Here is a 22,031-nt window from a genome sequence, read left to right as displayed (position 1 = left end):
ACAGATCAAATTTATTCCTGGTGAATCACTTTAGTATAAGAAGAAATCAGTATTAGAGGAAAATAATCAACTTTGGTGTTACTAATGATATCAATACCCTGTTGTTGATTATTTTCCTATATCAGCATGGACCACAATGTGTTATTTGAGGAGAGAGACCTTTATTAATCCCCTATAGGGGAAAATCAATTTAATACCGAAGAACAAGTAAGAGCAGGAATAATAATAATAATAATAATAATAATAATAATAATAATAATAATAATAATAATAATAATAATAATGTAAAAAATAATGTAAAAACGTATAAGATAAATAGAAATAATTTTAAAACAATAAAATAATTTAGCATGACTACATATTTCAAAGTGTTTCATTTGTCTTACTAATGTAATAATAAATGAAGCATGAAATATTTATTAATTTAGATTTAATAAACTGCAGAATTCATTACAATCTGTTTTGCATTAATTCAGCAGGTCAGGTGACTAAGTAAAATAAATGTGACGACTACGTCTAAAGATGTCAGTCACTATTTACTTTCACTGTGTTTTGTTTTTCGTCAGTTTAATGTCCATAAAACAATGTCACCTCTGACATTCCAGGATCAGTATCTCTGAACATGAGGCTGGTGGGTGCCACTGTTTAAGGAAGGTGTTGCTGAGAATTCCTTCTGCCATATTTGCTTAAAAGTGTAATTGGGTTTAAAGCCCTGCGTGTTTGCTCATGGGAGAGATATCATCTAAACAAATTATAAGTGAATCAGCCCTCATGCTGTGAGTTAGATGGAATATTGTGCAATCAGGTCCTTATGTGTTTGTGTTGCTGATCTCTATCTCACAAGCAGGTTAAGAAAGCAGGTTCAGAAACCCTTTTTGTTCAGATCCCCCAGTGTTGGGCAAAAATACATAATACACTTTGACGGTTCTTTTGAATGTTTGTTGAAAATGTTCTCAGTTGTATGATGTGGGTGATTTCTTGATAGGAGTGAGATTGTGTCAGATTTATAAATATGTAAGCTTATGCCCCACCACACTTTCTACACTTTACTTTCAAGTTTATTGTCATATGCATGAAGAGTGCTTAAGCATCTGTATACCATGAATGTATTATGCTACATTTATTCTTAGCTGGAAGTATAATTATTAAAATACTTCAGAAATCCTTTTTGGTTTTTGTAAGCTTGAATCCATTAAGCAGCACATATCTGAAACATTCATTTCCGTGAGTCCTCTATTTTATGTTATGCAAAGGGAACATTTTTGTACCTTTTGTAACATTCACACAACCCTGTTAACCTGAACACATTCACCCCTATGAAATATTTAGAATATTTTACATGAGGAATCATGAGGACACATGAGGAATTTGCATCTTTTTTTCCCCCGAACATCAGGCACAAAATAAGTGATTTTTTTAAGTGATACTGTCATACTGACTAATGATGTCAAGTGTGAAGATAAGCAGTAATTATTCATTTTTAAAGACTTAGAATAGATCATGAGACGTTTCTAATGTCTTTATGCTGTTAGCATGGACCCTAGTTAACTAAATACTGTGTATAAATCTATGCTAAATACCCAGCTCTGTTATTTATTCAACAGCAAAATGCAGTAATGTTTGGCAAACAAACCCTGTAAAAAAAAAAAAAGCTACCCGAGACAGGATAGCATATTTGCGAATGGTTTACTGCATGTTTTCTTGGATTAAATGTTTAAAAAGGTTAGACAAATAAGTTGACCTTTTAATAGTTACAAATATTAAAGGCCACCATGCTCTTAAAATCACAAGATTACCACGGTTTATTTAGACATTTCTATTGAACAGCTCGCTTAAATGATAGATCGCTGAGAGTGGCAGGTTTAGGCTTGTCCTGTTTGTAAAATCTTTGTTTCGTTACAGACCTCAAGCCTCAAAGCTACCGTAAGTGAATATACACAGTTGCTTTGTTTTGGTGGCAGGTGATCTAAACCAGCCGAACAAGGATATGCAAGTGTAGCATATCCCAGCAGTCCTGTTAATCATAACCGTCTTCGCTCTGTTGGTGTCTGAAACCCTGATAGTCATGTCATAGAGATAAGAAGAATGAAAGAAAGAGAATGGGTGTTATAGAGAAAAGTGTAGACTTCCTAAAGTTTTAAATGGTAACATTTAAAACTTTAGGAAGTCTACACTTTTCTCTATAACACCCATTCTCTTTGGGTGTGTTCTGAAATAAAGGAGAATACTGATAGCTGTTACATATCTATGTGGAACAAAGTGATGTATTTACCTGTGTGATAGTTTAGAGGAATGGAAAATTGGCTCTCACTCACACACACACACACACACACACGTACTTCAGACAAAGTGAGTCATGCAACACTCACTCAGAAATCTCAGTATATGGGAGCAATTCTGGAACAGGTATGACACAGCCTGGGAAGCACACATGGTTTCTGGATGATCCTGGAAAGTTGCAGAGTTTCGGTTTACTCCACTATGGATTTCACCTGAAGCTTTTATCATGTCATAAAAGTCTAACTGACATCAGCAAAACAAGGAAACGACATTTTTGTGTCGTCATAGTTCAGAAACAGGAAACACTGATCAACCAAAAGGACTGCTGACAACGCAGTTCAGTGTCTAAAATCAATATACAAGGAGTGTTTTTTTTTTTTTCCAAAGCGACCCTTTTAGAAGTATTATCATAATAAGATTGGGAGGCCATTGAGAAGTCTACCAGAGGTGCTAAGTATTGGCTATTGGCTGAGGTAGAATATTGTTTACTGTGTGTAATTGTGTAATGGTGAGTAAACAGCTCACACATCCTGTCAGATGCTAATTTATTTCATTATTGAGCTTTCAGCCGTTTATCATCTGACTTAATCATCATTAGAAGAAATCTGCCTCTCAGTAGAAGTTTGGCCAGTGGTGATTTATTTTCAGTATCTTAGCTGAGCAGAATGTGTTAAATGCAAAATAATCACTCAGATAAGATACAAGTTAAAATGAAAAATTTGAGTCATGGCTTAGATCCTTTTTGTATGTCACAAAAACCCGGGGTGTGTAAAAGTTTTATTTCCAGGATATAACAGAATATCATTAACATTATTTAATAAATGCACTCTCTACTGTTTTATTAGAGGCGAGAATAAAAGTAACACAAGGAACTATGAACCCCAGTCAGATGAATCGACACTTCAAGCTCCCACATCACACAATAAAAACCTGCTTCCTGCATGTGAACTGAATTTGTTTCTTTTTTTATATAAACAAAGTGTCCCCTGAAACAACCAAAAGCTGATTTCTCCTTTAATAGAAAATATTTAGGTCACACTTTCTGTGAAGGTTTAATAACAATGTTGATTATGCCGTATGAATTGTTATACCACAGCTTGTCTGAATTCTCAAAATCTCAAAAAAGAGAGTCGATAGATGACTCTGTAGTGTGTTGTAAAATGGGTGAGATGAATTTTTGTCCATGATAGAGAGCAGTTTGACCAGTGACCTCCTGTTCCTCCATGACTCAAACCACTCCAGTTTGTGTCCAATGATAGATCCAGCCTTGCGAATTAGCTTGTTAATCCTGCAGGCATCCCTGGCGCTGATGCTGCCCCCTCCCCCAGCAGACCACAACACAGTAAATCAGGGACAACACAATCCAAGTTCCAGCAGTAAAAGGACAGGATTAGGTTTATGCATTTGTCCAGATACATTATTGTTCCTGTAGAAACAATTTGTGCATGACGGATTCTCAAAATCATCTAACGCTAATATTAAACAATTTATTTCCATTGTTTAATGAAGACAAAAGTATACTTGTTGATAGGAAGTTTCTGTTAGGAGACATTTACTGTACTTACAATCTATGGATGGAGTCTCCAGTGTCAGCACTTTGTGACAGTCAGTAAGTTTCCCAGAATTGGAGAGGAGTATGTGATTTCCAGGTTTTCAGTCTTCTGAATGATAGTTTGTAGCGGTTATAACATAAGCAATAACAAGAACTAACTTGTGTTACATTAAAAGTAACTATAACCTGGTTTATTGTAAGTAGTGGTTTATTTTTGTCCAGTAGCATGGTCTGAAGTATTTTATTACTTATTTAACATATGGCATTAGAAGCAGTGTTCGTAACACGTTACATCATAGGTACATTGACCTGCATTGGTATTTTTCCCCTTGAGATGTAGGAAAATCACAGAAAATAAAGCACTGGTTCAAATAATCAGAATAGAATAGAATTTTTAGAATAGAAAAAAGTACTACATAATTGTTATTACTTATATAATATAATTTAATAAAAAAATACAACATTGCATTAAGAATTTATAGTGCATTCTAACCAGTGCTGTAAAGTATAATGCACTTTTTCTAGTGGAAAATGCATTCTAATTACTTTATTACATGCTATGAATGTAATTCCTATGTCATTATACAAATGACCTTTATAAAAAAGCAATGCTTTCATTTTGCAGAAAGTATCGTGTGTTTGCCTTTTGGCATTTTTGTAAGTATTTCAGGGTGAGTCACCAGCCTACACACACACACACACGTATACACACACACACACACACACACACACTGACTGATGGAATGATGACAGTAGTGAGGTGATCAATAGACTCGTGTGGTATTCCCTTTAGTGTTGTTCCAGACTCAGTGGGGGTAGCCGGGGTGCTAACTTCACACCTTCGCCTCTTTTAGTGGCGCACATGGGACAGAACTCTTGCATCAGGTGTGCGAGAAAGAGCCTTTGGTGCCGAAGTTCTCACGCCACCAAAAAACACACACACAACGCGCAAGCCTTATAAGGGCTTTCTTTTTTTTTCTTTTGAAGAGATACTCAAACAACTGTCAATGATTAATTTGATTTCGTTAGTTCCAGAAGGTGATTTAATCAGACAAAAATGATCACTAACAATCAATCAAGGATATATCAATTATGCAAGGCTGTCGTATCAAAGCTTAGACATTATTATCATTATTGCAAAAAAAAAAAAAAAAATGACGTGCGTACTATTTATATTGTTTAGACCTTAAGGCATTTAGTAGTAGTCCTTTTTCCAAAATGTTTTTCAAGAGAACTGTTCCAGCCAAATTTTCCCTTTTCCACAGAAACGTGGTTGAGACAAAACAGGACAAGTCACACAGAACTACCACTGTCTAGCAATGAACCTCTCCCATATTAATCTTTGCTCTGTTTGAGATAAAGGAAAGATACAGCAGACACACATATCATACTTCAAAAATCACTCAACAGCTAGATAATTTGGGTATTTTATATTTTCACTTTGTGTTAGATAAACAAACCCGGAACAAGGAAAATAATATCCATTACATTTTCAGAGAACAGTGCACAATATCAGTTTTGCTAATGGGTATTATTATAAGATATTTATATACACAATTTAATAGAAATGTCTAACACAATACCACTATGTCTATCTGTATCTATTTAGTGCTCCAGAAATATTTCTAGAAAACACAGAGGGCCTCAACCTCAGCTATCTCACAAGAGTTCATAATTAGTCGTCTTAATTAGAGCTTTTTAAATGACTGTTTTATATACTGACTATTTTTATATTATATTATATATATACATTTTTTTTTAATTAGCTAAACAAGCTTAAATTAAATCACAATGGCCCTGAGCAGGCAGTTACTAAGGATGCTGTAAATCCCTGGATCCCAGTCCTGATACTAGTCTTAACCAGATGTTCTGTAAACCTCTGTGGGAGACTTTTTTTAAATAAATAAATAAATAAATAAATATGTATGTATGTATATAAGTATATATGTACTGTATGTATTTGTATCTGTTTGATCACATTATCATTTCAAATACTAATACATCTTCAGTATATTTGGGTTATGTCTATTTTATCCGGATAAATATATATAAATTTTTTTTGGTAATAAATTGTACTCTAGGATGACTTCAACAATAAACCGCATGTCATGATGTCAGAGGTATTTGTTCTGGCACTGAACTCAAAACCAGTTTCTTTCGACCTTTGAGCATTTGTTACAATGCATTGCAATGAAAACCATTCTTTTCTCTTCATGACCTCCAACCCACACCCACAAACAGGGGTTAATGCTCCAGGACATCCCTCTACTCTCCAAAACGTGAGCAACTTCCGCACAGTGAAGGTCCCATGTTATTCCTATTAGACACACTGTCTAAGAGTGTAAGAGCTCACAGGTGTGCATGCCGTGTAACTGAAGTCATGGAGGGTAAAGTGAGAATGCTCAGCTGTCTGCGTGGATCAGTCAGAGAGCAAGAGGACAGATTGATACTGTAGAGCTCTAAACTGTTCCTGCAGATGGCCGAGCAGCCTCGGCCACCACGATACAGATAATTCAATCATGTGTGTCTTTAAACTAACATCTCACACTTACAGCCATTTAGCCTGGAACTATTACTATATCATTAGTGATGGGTAAAAGTATGTAAATTCAATTAGCTTTGTGTAATATCATTTCATGTAATATCCGTTGCAGGTCTGTCAACATAAAAACTTCAAAATGGTAATGTTTATCTAAGACATGCTCAATAATAATAATAATAATAATAATAATAATAATAATAATAATAATAATAATAATAATAAATATGTTTTCTGAAGTAAAATTGTTTCTATATTAATATGAGGATTACAAAATACTTATAAATAAATAAGATGAAGAAGAAGTGACTTTTGTATTATTACTTTAGATTCTATCCCATAGATTTCTTCTTATTAGTAGGAGTAATAGTAGTATGTAAATGAACAGGCTTTAGACAATTTTTGTCCTTTGGTCCTTAGCAGAAACACCAAATTAAAATACATCCACATTACATTTGAAAACAGCTTTATTTTTTTGTGTACAGTAGTATATTGCTCCATCTGAGAATAGTGCAAAAAAAGTAATAATTAAGTTTCCTTCATAAATATAACAAAACATTATAAATAAACAACCACAACACATTGAAACGAAATGAACTGGAAAAAAGCCATGTTTACATACACATTGCACAGTTGAATGAATTTCTGTTTATGTACATGGTCTTTTTCTTGTCAGGGTTGGTTATCCTGGGAAAAAAAATTCTGGTCAAACCAGCAGGACACCCTCCCTGCCTCAGAAAACAGCAGACAGCCTCTATAGGCTGACTTATCACTCATAATCCCTGCATATACTTATCTTCTAACCTAGCATGGGTTGGTTCAAGAACAGAAATCCTTAAAAAAGGAAAATAAAAAAAGGTTGTAACTTCTTAGAAGTTATGCTACATTTTTCCCCCAAAGTATATGTGACAATGAGTAAGGGTTTTGTAATCCTGCATCCTCACTATCACAGCCCTCTAAGTCAGTGTTCTCTTCTAATGTAAGATGCATTGGTAGTTGCTAATACCCATGACATCTCAGCAGCATACACATCACACACTCACTCTCTAACCAGGTTGAACCCTATGGTGCAAAAGAAGTGAATGTTCTGAAATGAAATATATATATATATATACACACACAAGACTGAATCCTACATATGTGAAGGATAAAGTATCTGTAACAGACTAGAATTAATCAGAAGCACTAGGTTCGGCTTTCGCAAGACGAACCTGTGAACACTGCATGGAAATTAATGTGAGGTAATGTGAGGTTGCTGTAGGTCACATCCGCTTTCAGTATGGCTATACTCTTTAATAGAGAATCCTGTCTCTACATCGTCTCCATTTTTCATGGTATGATTGCGGAGTCATACGCAATAATTTATCAAGGCTTCAGATACACGGCTACATGGCTATGAACTCAGTTTTATTTACTACACTGAAAAAACGTCAAACATTCTCTCTTCTCTGATATTGAAAGTGGTTCCTTCTGCATAAAACGTCTCTGAATTAGTGTTATATGTTTCTATATTACATTTAATAAAATAAATAAGAAAATATATTCAACGTGTACTTGAATTCTCTGGTCAACATTTAGAGTATGATTATTTCATCCAGCACTGTATGAAGTCTCTCTGCTTCTGTGCGTCCATGCACAATGGTGAAATGTGGCAGCATTGCACATCACTGCCACCTAGTGTGGCACAGCAGCACTACAATGTTTTATTCTGCCAAGACAAAATTTCAGTAAACATGCAAGGCAGAACCCAAGAACTACATTCCTAGGTGAAATCTTTCATTTTTATATATTATTGCAGTATCGTGACGTTTTCTTTTTCTCAAAAACAAATACATTACAGTATACATCTATACAAGTGACTTAAAAATGGCAGAGAGACTCTGCACTTTCAAGCATCAGGGTGGAAGGTGCAGGGTGAGGAGGGCAGAAGTTTGTGGGCTTCACTTTTCATTTTTATCTCATACTGTTTTACCTCTCTTCATCTGTGCTATGATCCATAGACTGCTTCTCCCCCACCAGAGCTCACACTGAGCAGTTGCGCCTCTTGGCCACGCAGGGCAGGCCGCTGGAGCTCAGTCGGGTCTTCACCCTTTGTCAAAGACTGGTGGAGGAGACGGATAGCGTGGGTGAGGATGGTGGAGGGAAGTTGAGAAGCTCCAGGACGGCCACTCCGACGCTGCTACGGCGTGTGAACATGCACGATGCCGCCACCCACTTGTTGCTGCGTGGGTTGTACTTCTCGATGGAGTTGAGGCTGGAGCTGCCATCGTTTCCACCAACAGCATAGAGCCAGCCGTCCATGGCCACCAGGTCATGAGTACTCCTGAGGAACATGAGAATATTTACAATGACATGATATATAATGTATTCAGCTAGCAATTTTTGTTTAATGAGGCACAGTGATGTGGACATTTTCCTGCTCCAGATTGCTTCTAGATGTGAATGGGTGTACAAACGCATACGCATTGTGCTGTGTCTTCGACATGCATCCTATCCAGCTCTGGATGTACCATAACCCTGACCAGGATAAAGTAGCTGCTGAAGATGGATGCATCTTTATCTAACTGTACAGTCATAATGTCAAATAAACTAAACTTTAGGGCTTAAAAGAGTGAAGATATTCAGAGATATTCATTGTTTTAACTGCAGGAACTAGTATCAATTCTACTACTTGGGCTAAATTTCCAGGAACACTTTTAGGTCCTGCCTGGGATTTTTATCAACCTGTGTTTTAGCTTGTAAGTGGCATGAAAAGTAAATATTTGTGATGCTATGATTTTCACACAAGTGATAAATGAAAACTGTTAGAAGCATGTTCTGTAAAAGGGTTTAGTTGCTGTAGACTAAAACCTAGAAAAACAGAAATTGTTCTTTGTGGAGCCTTGGTTCATATTTGCTGAGTTAGCTACATTGCACAGTTGGAGTCAGGGAAAATGCAAATAAGGATAATTATTAAATAATAATTTATTCAAGAAGTGAGTAGTTCTCATTCAGGGTTTTTTTTTTCATAATTTTGGTGAAAGCAAACCTCTTGCTGTTTGTCTAATTTTGATGCTTGTTCTACAATCAGAAACCCTTCATGATTAAATTAGCTTCTGATTAATTAATAATTAAATCAGATGTTGTGTCACTAGCTGCGATAGTTCAGTCTGACCTCTCTGGTTTTACATTGTTACCCATTTCTTTATTAAGTTCAAGTGATTTTTTAAGGAGCACCACACCCAGTTTACATGTGCAGCTCTTCACCTGAAGACATTCATTGAGGCAGTTGCTTACCTCCGGATGTTCATCGGAGCCACTCCTTCCCATGTGTTGGTTTTGGGGTTGTACCGCTCTACTGAGTTCAGGCAGCTTGTTCCATCATTGCCTCCAGCAACATAAAGCATTCCTTCCAATACAGCAACGCCAGCACTGCTCCTCCGGCTCAGCATGTTGGCGATGGCAGTCCACGCATTGCTCTAAGGAAAGAAAAATAGCGAAATGAATGAAATACATAAACATAAACCTTTGGGGTCTGTTGTTTATGAGGTCTTTCCCAAAGCAGTAAGTAAAACTATATATGTAAGTCTCCAGGGCACAGCAGCTCTGCTCTGACTGGTAAGTAGACCTCATTTCTGGACCAGAAAAATATAAATAAAAGTCAAAGTAGCTTGCAAAATCCATTGTTTAATATTATGTATGGTTTAAAAACACTTGTAAAACTGAAACAACTTGCCTTAGAAATCTTAACCCTGACACCTTAGATCATACAAAATTTTGAAACACATTTTTTATGATTGCAGAATAGCTTTTATAACTTTTTTTGCCAATAACAAAAGTACCTGTGGGTCATATTTCTCTACTGTGGCTAGGTGTGAGGAGCTATCATATCCACCAACTGCATACAAACTGCCATCTGAAAATATACATATGGTATACATTTGTTAATGGGATTTAAAAAGGTAAGATCACTTTATACTTTAGCAGCCACTTCTACTTGTAAACAGTAAAACATGAAAATTACAGGTCTTGTCTTGCAAAATGAATCAGTCTTATTTTGCAGGAAGATGAATGATTGCGTGTGTTGTCATTCATAACCATACACATTAAATCCTTCTGTGGTAGGTTACGCAGAGAGGCTTCCAATGAAAAACTCACCGAGTGTGGCCACTCTCACATATCTTCTTCTGGTACTCATAGCAGCAATGGAGGTCCAGGTGCCAGTTAGTGGGTCATACCTCTCCGCACTAGAAGACAGAAAAAGAAAAGCAATTAAGTGTTTATAATGGCACTAAAATATTAGCGGATACAACAAAGGAAAAATAATCCATTCCAAACTTAATCCCCCTTTGCTGTCATAATAAACTTTACTCTTAGGCTTTCCACTAGATTCCATTAGTGATGTCCCTCCATGACATTAGGTGAGGAGGCCTGGGGTGATAGATAGATAGATAGATAGATAGATAGATAGATAGATAGATAGATAGATAGATAGATAGATAGATAGATAGATAGATAGATAGATAGATAGATAGATAGATATACTCAATGTGTGTGGGGGGGTATACTTTTATGCACTTTATATCTATTATTGAATATTAAAAAAAATATTTACATTCCTAGAAGAGGAGATTAGTTTATGTGGTTTATTACCTACTGTCCTTCTTTCTAAACCCATGAGGGTATCTTACCTGTTAAGACAGGATGCACCGTCATAGCCTCCGGCTGCATAGAGTAGTCCATGCAGCACTGCCACACCCAGACAGCTCCTCCTGGTTCCCATAGATACTTCTGGTTGCCAGCCATTGGTCACAGGGTCATACGACTCAACAGTGGCCAAGTCAGATGTACCGTCATACCTGACGTCAAGAAATTTAAGGTTAAATTCTACAGAATTTCACTGAATTTACCAAATCCCTCATAAAAAGCCAGTGATGTGCTAACACATGCTCAGGTGGATATATTCCAAGTATAACAGAGACAGTATATTAGAGATAAAGATAACAGGCTTGTTACCCGCCTACAGCATACAGCTTATTCCCAATAGCAGCAACTCCGACTCGGGCTCGTCGTGTAGACATAGATGCTACCATGTGCCAGCGGTCTGTTCTGGTGTCATAGGCCTCACAGTCTCCATGTATAGCAAAGAGACTGCCACCACCTGAGAGAGATCACAACAGATTGCTTAACTGACATCAACTAGAAGCCATAAAATCATAAAAATACTAAAATTGCATCTTGATGTACTGACCCACAGCAAACAGCACAGGGCTGGCACCCTCGCAGCGACGGGGCCGAGTGCGACAGTTACTCAGCACGCCCCTCTGCTCAGGCATCAGGTGATACTTAAGCGCTTCTATCAACAGATCTTTACACTCAGAGTGGTGGCGTACTAACAGCTCCGTATCCACATTACTCATCAGGAAGTCCCGCGTCAACAACGGCAGACGCACACACTTCATCAGCTGGAGGAGAATGTTGCCCAGTGTGTAAGATTGTAGCAGACAGGGTAGCAGTGGGAAAGAACCAGAGAAGGGATAAATAAGTATTTTAAAGTAGTTTATATATGTACTCAGATATACTGAGAATCTGCATAATGTGCTGTAACCATATAAAGTGTGCTTGACCCGCAGGAGTACACTCACCCTGGGTACATGCTGCCTTCGCCCATCAATATCGTGCTTAACCCAGCTCAATACGGCCCTGTACACTTCCTCCTCTGATGGAACATTTAAATTGTCACTAGAGATAAGGTCCAGCACCTGTAGTGCACACACAACATAGCAATTATATATTTTCCAATTTATCCTGTTTGACACATGTACACTACCACTCAAAAGTTTGGGATCACTTGCATATTTCAGCTTGATTTCAGCTACGGAGGAAGACTCCATCAAGCCAATCCATTTTGTGGGAGATGCCCCAGGAAGCATGGGGTGAAATCTCTTCAGATTATCTTGAAAAATTGACAGCTACAATGCCCAGGCTGCAAAAGGTGTTTTTTTTTTTGATGAAGGCAAAGTTTGAAGAAAACATCCATCATTTCCATCAAAATCATTATTTCTAACTCTGACATGTCAGCATGTCCTGTTCTTTTGCTATATTTTCGGTAGTGTATACGCACATAAATAATCTGATAATGGAAAAATCTCAGGATCTACATGGATCATTTAATAACCTCATCTCTTTCAAAATACATGGCATGTACATCTTTACAACAGCTGACTTTTATTTTAGAATATTTTAATTTAGTGTGATAGACATCCAAAGCGTGTTTATTTATCATGGCTAATTCCACACAATGTAGACTGAGCTATTAATTCTATAGTGTTTTCTGCAGTGAGGTAGAAATATAAAAAGATACCAATAACTACTATACATGCACTGAGTATCATATTTATATAGCTGAAGCTGAAGGATTTAAGCCAGAGTGAAATGTAATCAAAGAAATAATGCATTTAGCACTGTGACATGCAGAAAATGTACCACACTGAAAGGAAAAAAGCTTCTTTGATATGTTGCCTGATCAGCAGAAGGCTACCTTTTAAGAAATAAACACTGTTTCGGAAGAGAATATTTTCCACCTTCAAAAAGCAATCCACACCATATTATATTCCAAATGTTTTCCACAGGTATGAGCTCAGTAAACACAGAACCTTACCATACTGTCAAGATCAGGGGTAAAAGACAATGGACACACTAAGGCCCAGTACAGTTCTGGTCATAGGTGCATAGAGGTATTTTTGTGCTTGTCTGTAAAAAAATATACGTGTATGTCTGTAAGTGTAAATGAAACAGTTACGGGTTTCCCTGGTCTTAAACCTTAAATCTCGGCACATGTCACAGCTGAGTAGGCGCAGGGATAAATTGCATACTGCTGCAGTGACACAAGCCACCAACACCTGCTGTGAAAAACACAGAGAGAACACAGAGAGCAAGAGAAAAAACCAAGCAGCAAAGCCCTTTTCATCAGCTGCTGTCAGTCACTTGTCATGGAACAACACCAATGCCTGAAGGGGATTTTTAAAAAGGATTTGAGGAGTACAGCATTTCAGCATAGGAGTGACAGACCTCAACTAAGCAAAAGCACCAGTAGTTAGATTATTCAGAAAAGAGAGTTTACTTAAAAGTGAGGAGATTAAGAATAGACAAATGTTGTGCACTGGAGAATAACAGGAACAGGCAGATCATTTCTGATAATGCTGAAATAAAGAATTCATGACACCTGAAAGACAGGATGCTGACCTAGTATAGGATTTGTGTCAAGGCTCAATAAGTGATGACTGGCAGAGATCTGAATTTCTCAATCATATAATTGCATAGTATTGCTCGCTTTCTGTCCTCCATCTGAGGACAAAAGAAAAGGAAGCAGGACATCAAATGTATTTGACAAGACAAAGTTCCTTGCTCACTGAAGCATCATTTTAATATGCATTATTTATTTCTGAGTTGTTGCCCAAACTGTAAAACCCATCACTGATCATAACAAATCTGGGTATACATACAAACACACACACACACACACACATCCCTGAGCAATGATAGAAAAGTTTCTGCTGAATTTTGTTTGTTAATGCTTTATGAATTTTTGTTTGTGTTCGTTTGTTGTTCTTGAATGTATTATTAATTTCTATTAGGTCATTCTTGTTAGGTTGGAGAATTTATACCATATGCTTGCATCACATGCAACAATAACAAGGAAGCTTGTGTATCCTCTCTTGGAGAGCCTCCTCTCTCCTCACTTCCTCCCAGTCTATTTAAAGAACTGATGCATCCCTAATGAGGACACACTTCAATCGATTTCAGGGTCATTGACTGAAAAGATGTAGGAATGAGACAGTGATTAGTGCAGGAACTCTTAAATTATATTGGATGTTCCTTTTACTGTAAAATTAATTTCCTCTATAGATTTATTGTATTTATATGTATGCAGTAATATTTTGTCGTATTTATTATGCCTTTTTCTTATTTATTATGTTGAGGACATTTCTGCTCCTCATCATCCAGTGACAAAACACATTAGTTCCAGGGCAATATTATTTATAGGTTTAACCCCGGTCAGTTCAAGGGACTAGTGAAGCAAGCTATATAGGAATTCCATATAATAAACATAAAAATATATTAGCTGGTGGTTTTTAATTGCACCACTATGACTAAAAAAAACTAATGACCCACTGGTTATGCTTCATGGATCTCTGGCTTTTGTGCCACCGTCTCAAGTCACCCTAATCCTTGCAGTCGTTCTCCAAGCTATACTTTTGGGACACCAATAAGGTGTAGATCAATGATAGAGATTTCAAATGAGTTTGTACTTAAAGGATTCATTTAAGACGCAGCATTCTTTATGCTAAGAGGACAGCCACTGTGTAGGCCTTCAGACAGTAGAATGTTTCTCCAGAGTCTAAATTTAAATTAGGCCAATCATATGACAAATTGTTGATAATCACATTTTTGTCCATTTAGGAAAAACGTGGTGACCAAAAGTTAAATGCTGCTAACACACGTTAACTGTAGGACTGAGTTGAGGATGCTGAACTCCTGAACAACACATTCTGAAAATCTCAATCTAACAATCCATCCTCACCTGTTTGAGCGGCAGCAGCATGAACTCCTCGGTCTTGGACACCTCCACAAAATGCTGCAGGACATATTTGTGGGCAGACTTGAGCAGGTCACTACAGGAGTGTGTGTCAGCAAAGCCACGGATGCCCAGGCAGTTAGAGGGGTCCAGCTGACTGAGAAGGAACTTGCAGCAGGCGTCTCTCACTCCATTCAGCTGAAGGAGGCTGGCTGCCGGGAGCAGCGTCTTCACACACCAGACAGACAACCAAGAGCTTAGCCTTAGCCAAGATATACTATACATTACAGTCTTTTTTTGATTAAGTATATCTTTGTCCAGACTTGGTATTAATATCTGTCTCTTGTGAGCCAGTAACAAGTGGATTGCAGAGTAGGATAGCCACTCACATCTGCAGTTTTGTGTCTATGTATGACATAAATGAATTTTAATTTGAATGTGGTCTCAGACTTTTGGGCTGCACTGTATATGAAAATATTGAGAATGAGATCAAGTATCATGAAATAATTTTTCTGCCAAAACACCCTTAAGCTATACCTGGACATTTCCTTCTCCCACTACTATCTCAGCAGTGTAGGCATACTGCACCAACTGTTCCAGTGCCTGTGGATCAATGTCATGCAGCGTCACGTGGGTCTGCCGGCTCTCTGACATCTCATCTGCACGTGCACACATACACACACACACACACACACACACACACACAATTTGACATAAAAGAAAGGTCGGGCTGACGGGGGGTTAGAAAGCATGCTGAAAATAAAGCTTGACATTTAAGTTAAATTAAGAAACTTGAGCGAATCAAGGAATGTCAAAACAGGCCACAGATTTAAACGTTATTTCTCCTTGTTCCCTAATACTTTTTTCCTCTAAGCTGTCCTTCACAGTGAGAGGTGCTCACCCACTTTGGTTTAAATGAACTGCTCAGAGGTTTGAGATGAGGTCAAACGTATATTGGTAAGATCAAAAGAGTAACGGTAAACTCCTGTCCACTCTGTCCTTAGACATAACATCACAATCTAGCCTGAGGGGCAGTGGTGATGACAAATAAGAAAAACAGGACACCTGCTGACCTAGGACCGGAAAGGGAAAAGAATACACTTGGAAAACACAGGCCATTGGGGATAGGAGGTAAAACAGGAAGTGATGCAATAGGAACAAATAGGCTGAACAAATTTAGATCTGGGACAAACACCAACAGTAATAGCTTAAACATTTATAATAACAAATGCACAGGCTTCCTTTTTTTCTGACTACATTAAATCCTTTTAAAATTAAGTTTGAATGCATGCGTGATTGTATTAGGTTCACACAGATGGGACAAAATACACAATGCAATGAGGAATGAGAAAAAAACAAAGCCTAAAAAATACTAAGATATTGTTTGAAAATAGTTCTTACTTTCTGTTTGGCATTTGATGATATACACTGTAAATCACCTACTAGTAAACATGGCGTGGAAGTAGGGGCTGCAGGAGGCCAGGACCACTTTATGAGCCTTGATCTCCTTGTTGGCCACGTGCAGCACGATGTCACAGAGCAGGCCACGTTGCCGCATCCTGTTCATGGACACGAAGGAGTCGTGATAGTGGCGTTTGGAGTTGTGCGAGATGCTGTGGCCGTCGCGATTCACCAGTTGCATGCCTCCCTCCATCATGGCACTGCGCTCCGAGGCCTGCTGTTGCCTGAGCCTCAGTCTCAGCAGCTGTAGGAAAAACACAGCTCCTGTTTAACCAACGTTTCTTGCCAAAAAGAAAGGCAGTGAATGTTAACTTCTTACAAATAAGTACTGAATCATCAATACTGCAATACAAGACCATTGGAGAAGTGAAAGGAGGACAAATGTTGTTTGTCTGCACTGTCCTGTCTTGTCATCTTGTGCACTTCTGTTGTATGTCTAGTTTTTCTTGCACCTTAAGCATAGTTTAGTTTTATCTCTATGTTTAGCTCAATGTTTGTCTGCGTCACTGCGTACTGCACTGTACTACATCTCTGTTATGTGTAGCACCTTTGGTCTAGGAGGAATGTTGTTTTACTTCACTGTGTACTCCATCAGCTATATATGGTTGAAGTGACAATAAAGTTTCTTTGACTTTTGACTTTGAAATGCAAGATCAAGCTCTCGTCTTTATGGCCGTCTGGACAGATGTAGTTCAACTGGGGAATGCCCACGTTTTGAAAATGGTGTGTTCTGTGGTTTAATTTAGTTTCCAATCAGAAAACTTCACTTCACCAATTGACAATGGATGCCAATGTTACGTTAGAGGACCTTACATTAGAGTACGAGTCTTTGACCACTGCCTAAATATCAAAACCTCACAGGTCTGCTCCAGAAAACGGGTTTGAGGAAAAAAAAACTAACTCAATCATTGATCTCCAATATTTCTCAGACCTGTGGAAAAAAAATGCATTCAGCAAACCTCTAAAAGACTGAATGAGAAATGTACGTGAATGTTTATAGCTGTTGTCTGATTTTTGAAGGTTCGCATTTTTTCTCCTTAAAAAGATTAGAGAATACTTCCTTATGTGACGTTCACACATACAGCGACTTTCAGGAACAAAACGTTCAAAGACCATTTATTTTCATTGGCGACTAAATGTGAACATGTCCTGTGTCAATACAAAGTTGAACTTCAGGCATATATGGAGCTACTTCATATATGCAGAGACTGTAAATGGGATTAAAGACAGAAGAGGCCACATGCTTCGTGTCAAACGGCACACACTGCTTCACTGGCATCTTCTATAATATGATGCAGATATACACTGCTGAATTTTATATACAAAAACTCTTTCAAGAGTATGCTGGAGACTACATAGTATAGCGACTGGGTTAAGAATCTTTCCTAAAAATTCCTAAGTACTCTATGGATGCTTCTTAGAAGTTCAATCCTGGTGGCAAAAAACATATTTCTTTTCTCTCAATAGTTGATTGTTTTCATTTGTTACTGGTATAAATAAGTACATAAAAAAATAGGTTGAGCGTACGGCTCAACCTAATAAAACCAAATAAAATAAAGCTCACTAGTTCATATTTTCAGCTGAAACAGCTCTGCCCCTTTCCCTAAGGTACTCCATATAAGTACATATGACGTTAATGGAGAGATATGGAAGTAATTTTAGGACTATTTTCAAAGATAATGATACTAAAGCCGATGCTCACTTTTTTCAAGATGATGAGCATGATTCAAACTGATGTCATGACAGTTCTTGCTAATGCAATACCACAATCTGTTTGCTCCTCACATTTTAGGAAACTCTATCATTCTCTAACCAACAGGAAGTGGTTCCCTTCTGCCACCTTTCAGTCCCCTAAGAGCAGATTCGGCATCATTTATGAAAGTGGGCTCATCAGAGCTGCTGCAGTAGCCAAGTGCCTTAATAAATAATGAGCACTTCATGTTTTAAATGACGGCTAATTATGACTGCTGCATGTCCTTGGAAAACATCAAAAAACATTTCTTGTCTGAAAATGATGGCTCGACGTGCACTGTGGACTAAAACGATACTGGAAAGACTGATGATAGAGAGGTGATAAAAAGCAGCAGTTGCCTGTGGAAACTAATAACATGAGAAATGAAGTAATGTTTCTGAAAATGCAGTTTGATGTTTTATATGCATTTAATGACGCTTGACCAGATTGAGCTCAAGTAATATCTCCTTAAAAGCCTAATACAACAAACACAACAAATTCCTAAAATGTTCATGATCTATAAAAGTGACAGCGTTGGAAGTAAAAGGGGAAAAAAAAAAAAAAGCAACAGACTGTAATAAAGGTTGTATTTAAGAATGTTGTAAGCTACAGGAAGCTAAAGATTACTATAAAGACTTTTAGAATATAATATTAACATGAAATAACTCTTTCAAGGGGAAAATCCCTGCAAGATGTTTGTAAGACATACACAGACTCTTAGCTATTTAAACACTGCAGGTGAGGTGGGGATTAATGTGAATAAAGATGCCCTTTTGCAGTTGCACATAGTGTGTTGGGAAATTTTAAAAGCATTCACAATTTCCTTTGCATCTCCATTTCTTACGCTTTGCTCAGAAACCTGTCGATACTATGGGGCACGTTTGTGTTTGGAAGTGGCGTCAGTCACAGTCGATGGCCATGAAGGAAAATATGCTGAACAGACGATTGTGCCGATGCTTCCTTGTAATCTGAATAAAGAATAGTCACGTTATATGTTTTAATCTCTTCTTATAGAATCAAAAGCAATGGTTTGTTTTACTACAGTTACATTTATACATAAGATATTTATTGTAATATACTTTTGTTTTTTTTAGAGGACACCAGTAAGACTAAATAAAACATTTCCTTTTAATATAATTCTAAATTCAATAAGAAAATGATTTACTGAGGAGCATCTGTGAAAAATCTGAAAATTAATTTCCTTACCAATAAACATTTGTATAGAGTCCAGATGGCCTTCCAATCTAAATCCTTCACCAGTCTATTCCAGTAAACTATACAATTTGGAATAGAGACAATATCAAATAAGGAACGAATAGTCTTATTAACATTAATTACTCCAGGGAGGAAACAAAGTTATCCAAGTAAACCTGAAACAGGAGCACATTTTCTGTCTTGGCCGTTAAAAATGTGGTCAGCTGTGTGTGACTTCACTTCCAAATACAAACAGGTGCCATAGTATACTCCCACCCCCAGCACTGCTTCACAGGTTTTTATGCAAGGCATCAGAAATGCGAATGCAAAGGGAATTGCAATTCCGTTTGAATTCTATCAGGCTCCATATGCAATGCTGAGGAAATGAAACAGCAACTAGGGAAATTGCTATTGCTTTTCCAATATGACAGAGCCATAACTTGTAAGTAGTACCCAGAACTAGGAAGACATAATAAAGGCAACTGCAAATAGACGTTGCTTTTCTATTTGAAATTTGACAGATGTTATACATTCGTGTAAACAAAATATGCAAACTATAATATATCATTTTGAATTATGTCACAATTTATGCGCCCACAAATAAAACTGCAACTGCAAACACATTATGCAGTTAATTTTGAAAATAATCCAGAAAATACCTCCATACAGGCAGCAGCATCTCTTCCAAAGGAATTTCACTGACATTGCAATTCACATTACAATCAGCAGAGGGCGCCAAGATAATAAACTGCTCCTTTAAAGCATTTTCACATAGAATATAATGAGCCAGCTGTGGATTACTGAAGTAGAGCAAACAAGAGTAAGAATTCAGCTGCATAAAAAAAGAATTTCATGAACTGTCACTTCCAAATACTTTAATCGGTCGTGTATTCTTTCAAGACGTCATGGATCTCCATGGATTGTGAATAGACTGCATGTAGTAGGGCATCAGCTTCATATAGCAGCTTTAAGCAACCTGTGAACAGCACGCCTGAGGTTAAATAGAGGTGTTAACAATGCTGCTTTCTTCCTTCCCTTAAAAAAAAGAGCATCACTGGGACTGAGTAAAGAGAAAAGAACATGGAGCGAGAACGAAGTGTGCAGTTGTTGAATGACCTCTACATCTATTCTCTCCTCCCTAACACACCCCTTCCATAAACAAAGAGCTAAGGCAAACAAACCTACCTTTTAACAGTTATACTTGCTATAGGTGGCAAAGAAAAATCTGCTTGAGTGTAATTTCCCCTACGAAGACAGTGTAATGAAGAGCTTTACTGTCAAAGACCACCATCATCTCAATCTCCATCTGCCCCCACCCCTTTAAGTACACTGTGTGTAGACACACCGGTTACCATGCCAATACCCCCATCCCTGTAGACACCACCACCCGTCTGTCTGACTCAGCATACTGAGTCACATCACAATAACAGATGCAATGACTAAACGCATCTTCTTTTTTCTGGCCTGATCAGAACAGCTGTGCCTTCAGTTTATAGCCCTATAGTGCCTGGGATGCATATGGTGAGGCAATGCAGACTCCCAGCACCGCTTTGTAAGATGATGAGCATCATCTCCTCACCTCCTGCCCTTCCTCCCCTCCCCACCCCCTTTCTGATTTACACACAGGATCCCCGGGGGGGAACACTGCGTTCTTACCTGTAACGACAGACGCCTGCTTCCTCGAGCTGCTCCTCTGACAATGAATGAAAGCGATCAGACCCGACCCGCTGAACCGAGTCGTGCAGTGCGCGTGAAATACGCGTACAGACCTCTAGTTTGCGCTTTTGTGTGTTGTTGACGTAAATGCAGCCCGCACGAGTGCTGCGCGCTGACATCACAATTTAAGGTAGCGTGCCTTGTCTACATAGACCATTTATAACCCTACTAACGCCGTCGGTTTACAATTATGTAACGAGACGAGTACTACAGCCCGAAATATTTCAAATAGCTCACAACACATCAGCGAGGGAATACTTGTTGTGTATGGTTTGCTGGGTGCATCTTGTATTAGAAAAATCAGTCCACCTTAAAACTTTATTGCATTGGAAATCCGTCTTGGGTCTTTAAATCAAAGTGGATTATTTTTTCGTCTAAATCTTTAAGTGTGCACATTTAAAGATGTCGCTTGAACGTTTAATACGGTTGAGTTTCATGTTTTTGTGTTTTCTATCCTTCGGAAAATGATAGGTAGCAATAAGCTAGCACCTATAGCCATGATACTGACCAAGCACCAGTTCACCGGTAGCAGCTTTTTTATTTTAAGGCAGTTAGCACTTAGCTGTGACTTCTTTTCTCTCCTGAGCTAGACTGTCAAACCTGGAACAAAGGCGCTGAGAGAAAAGAGGCTGCGACTCATTAGGTTCGATTTCAGGCGTTCATGTTTACTCCAGCTCAGTGTCACTCTTACTTTCCTCCATCAAAAAAAGAAACAAGCTTTACCTGTGCACGAGTTCTGCTAACATGTACGGTTATAACGTCGTTAATGAAACACCTTAGAGCACAACTCACCTGACGACGTCGTCTGTGTCTGAATGACAGCGCGTGCTTCTTTCTATGGAAAGCTCTCTCCAGTTTTACCAGCAGCCGAAATGATGTTGGGTAGAAGCAATGTTCTCCTCCTCAGCTACAACTGTACACGAAGCGAGAAAACAAATAAATAAATGTGTGTAATTACATGTAGCATCTAAACACAGACCTCAGACCTCACTGCCCGGGT

General features: G+C 38.0%; 1 protein-coding gene across 1 annotated transcript; it reads right to left on the bottom strand.

Annotated features, from left to right (window-relative positions):
* Positions 1–6,826: 6,826 nt before the first annotated feature.
* klhl17 (kelch-like family member 17) lies at positions 6,827–22,031 on the bottom strand. Its single transcript, XM_058410921.1, has 12 exons — positions 21,824–22,031; positions 16,372–16,633; positions 15,466–15,587; positions 14,935–15,156; positions 11,996–12,112; positions 11,602–11,815; positions 11,367–11,511; positions 11,042–11,209; positions 10,509–10,597; positions 10,193–10,266; positions 9,648–9,829; positions 6,827–8,694 (listed from the first exon to the last, which is right to left on the bottom strand). The coding sequence occupies exons 2-12, from the start codon at positions 16,583–16,585 to the stop codon at positions 8,466–8,468; spliced, it is 1,776 nt and encodes a 591-aa protein (XP_058266904.1). The 5' UTR covers positions 16,586–16,633; positions 21,824–22,031; the 3' UTR covers positions 6,827–8,465.

This window comes from Hemibagrus wyckioides, linkage group LG15, assembly GCF_019097595.1.
Source record: "Hemibagrus wyckioides isolate EC202008001 linkage group LG15, SWU_Hwy_1.0, whole genome shotgun sequence".
Taxonomy (NCBI): domain Eukaryota; kingdom Metazoa; phylum Chordata; class Actinopteri; order Siluriformes; family Bagridae; genus Hemibagrus; species Hemibagrus wyckioides.
This window is presented reverse-complemented; position numbering and strand designations above follow the sequence as displayed.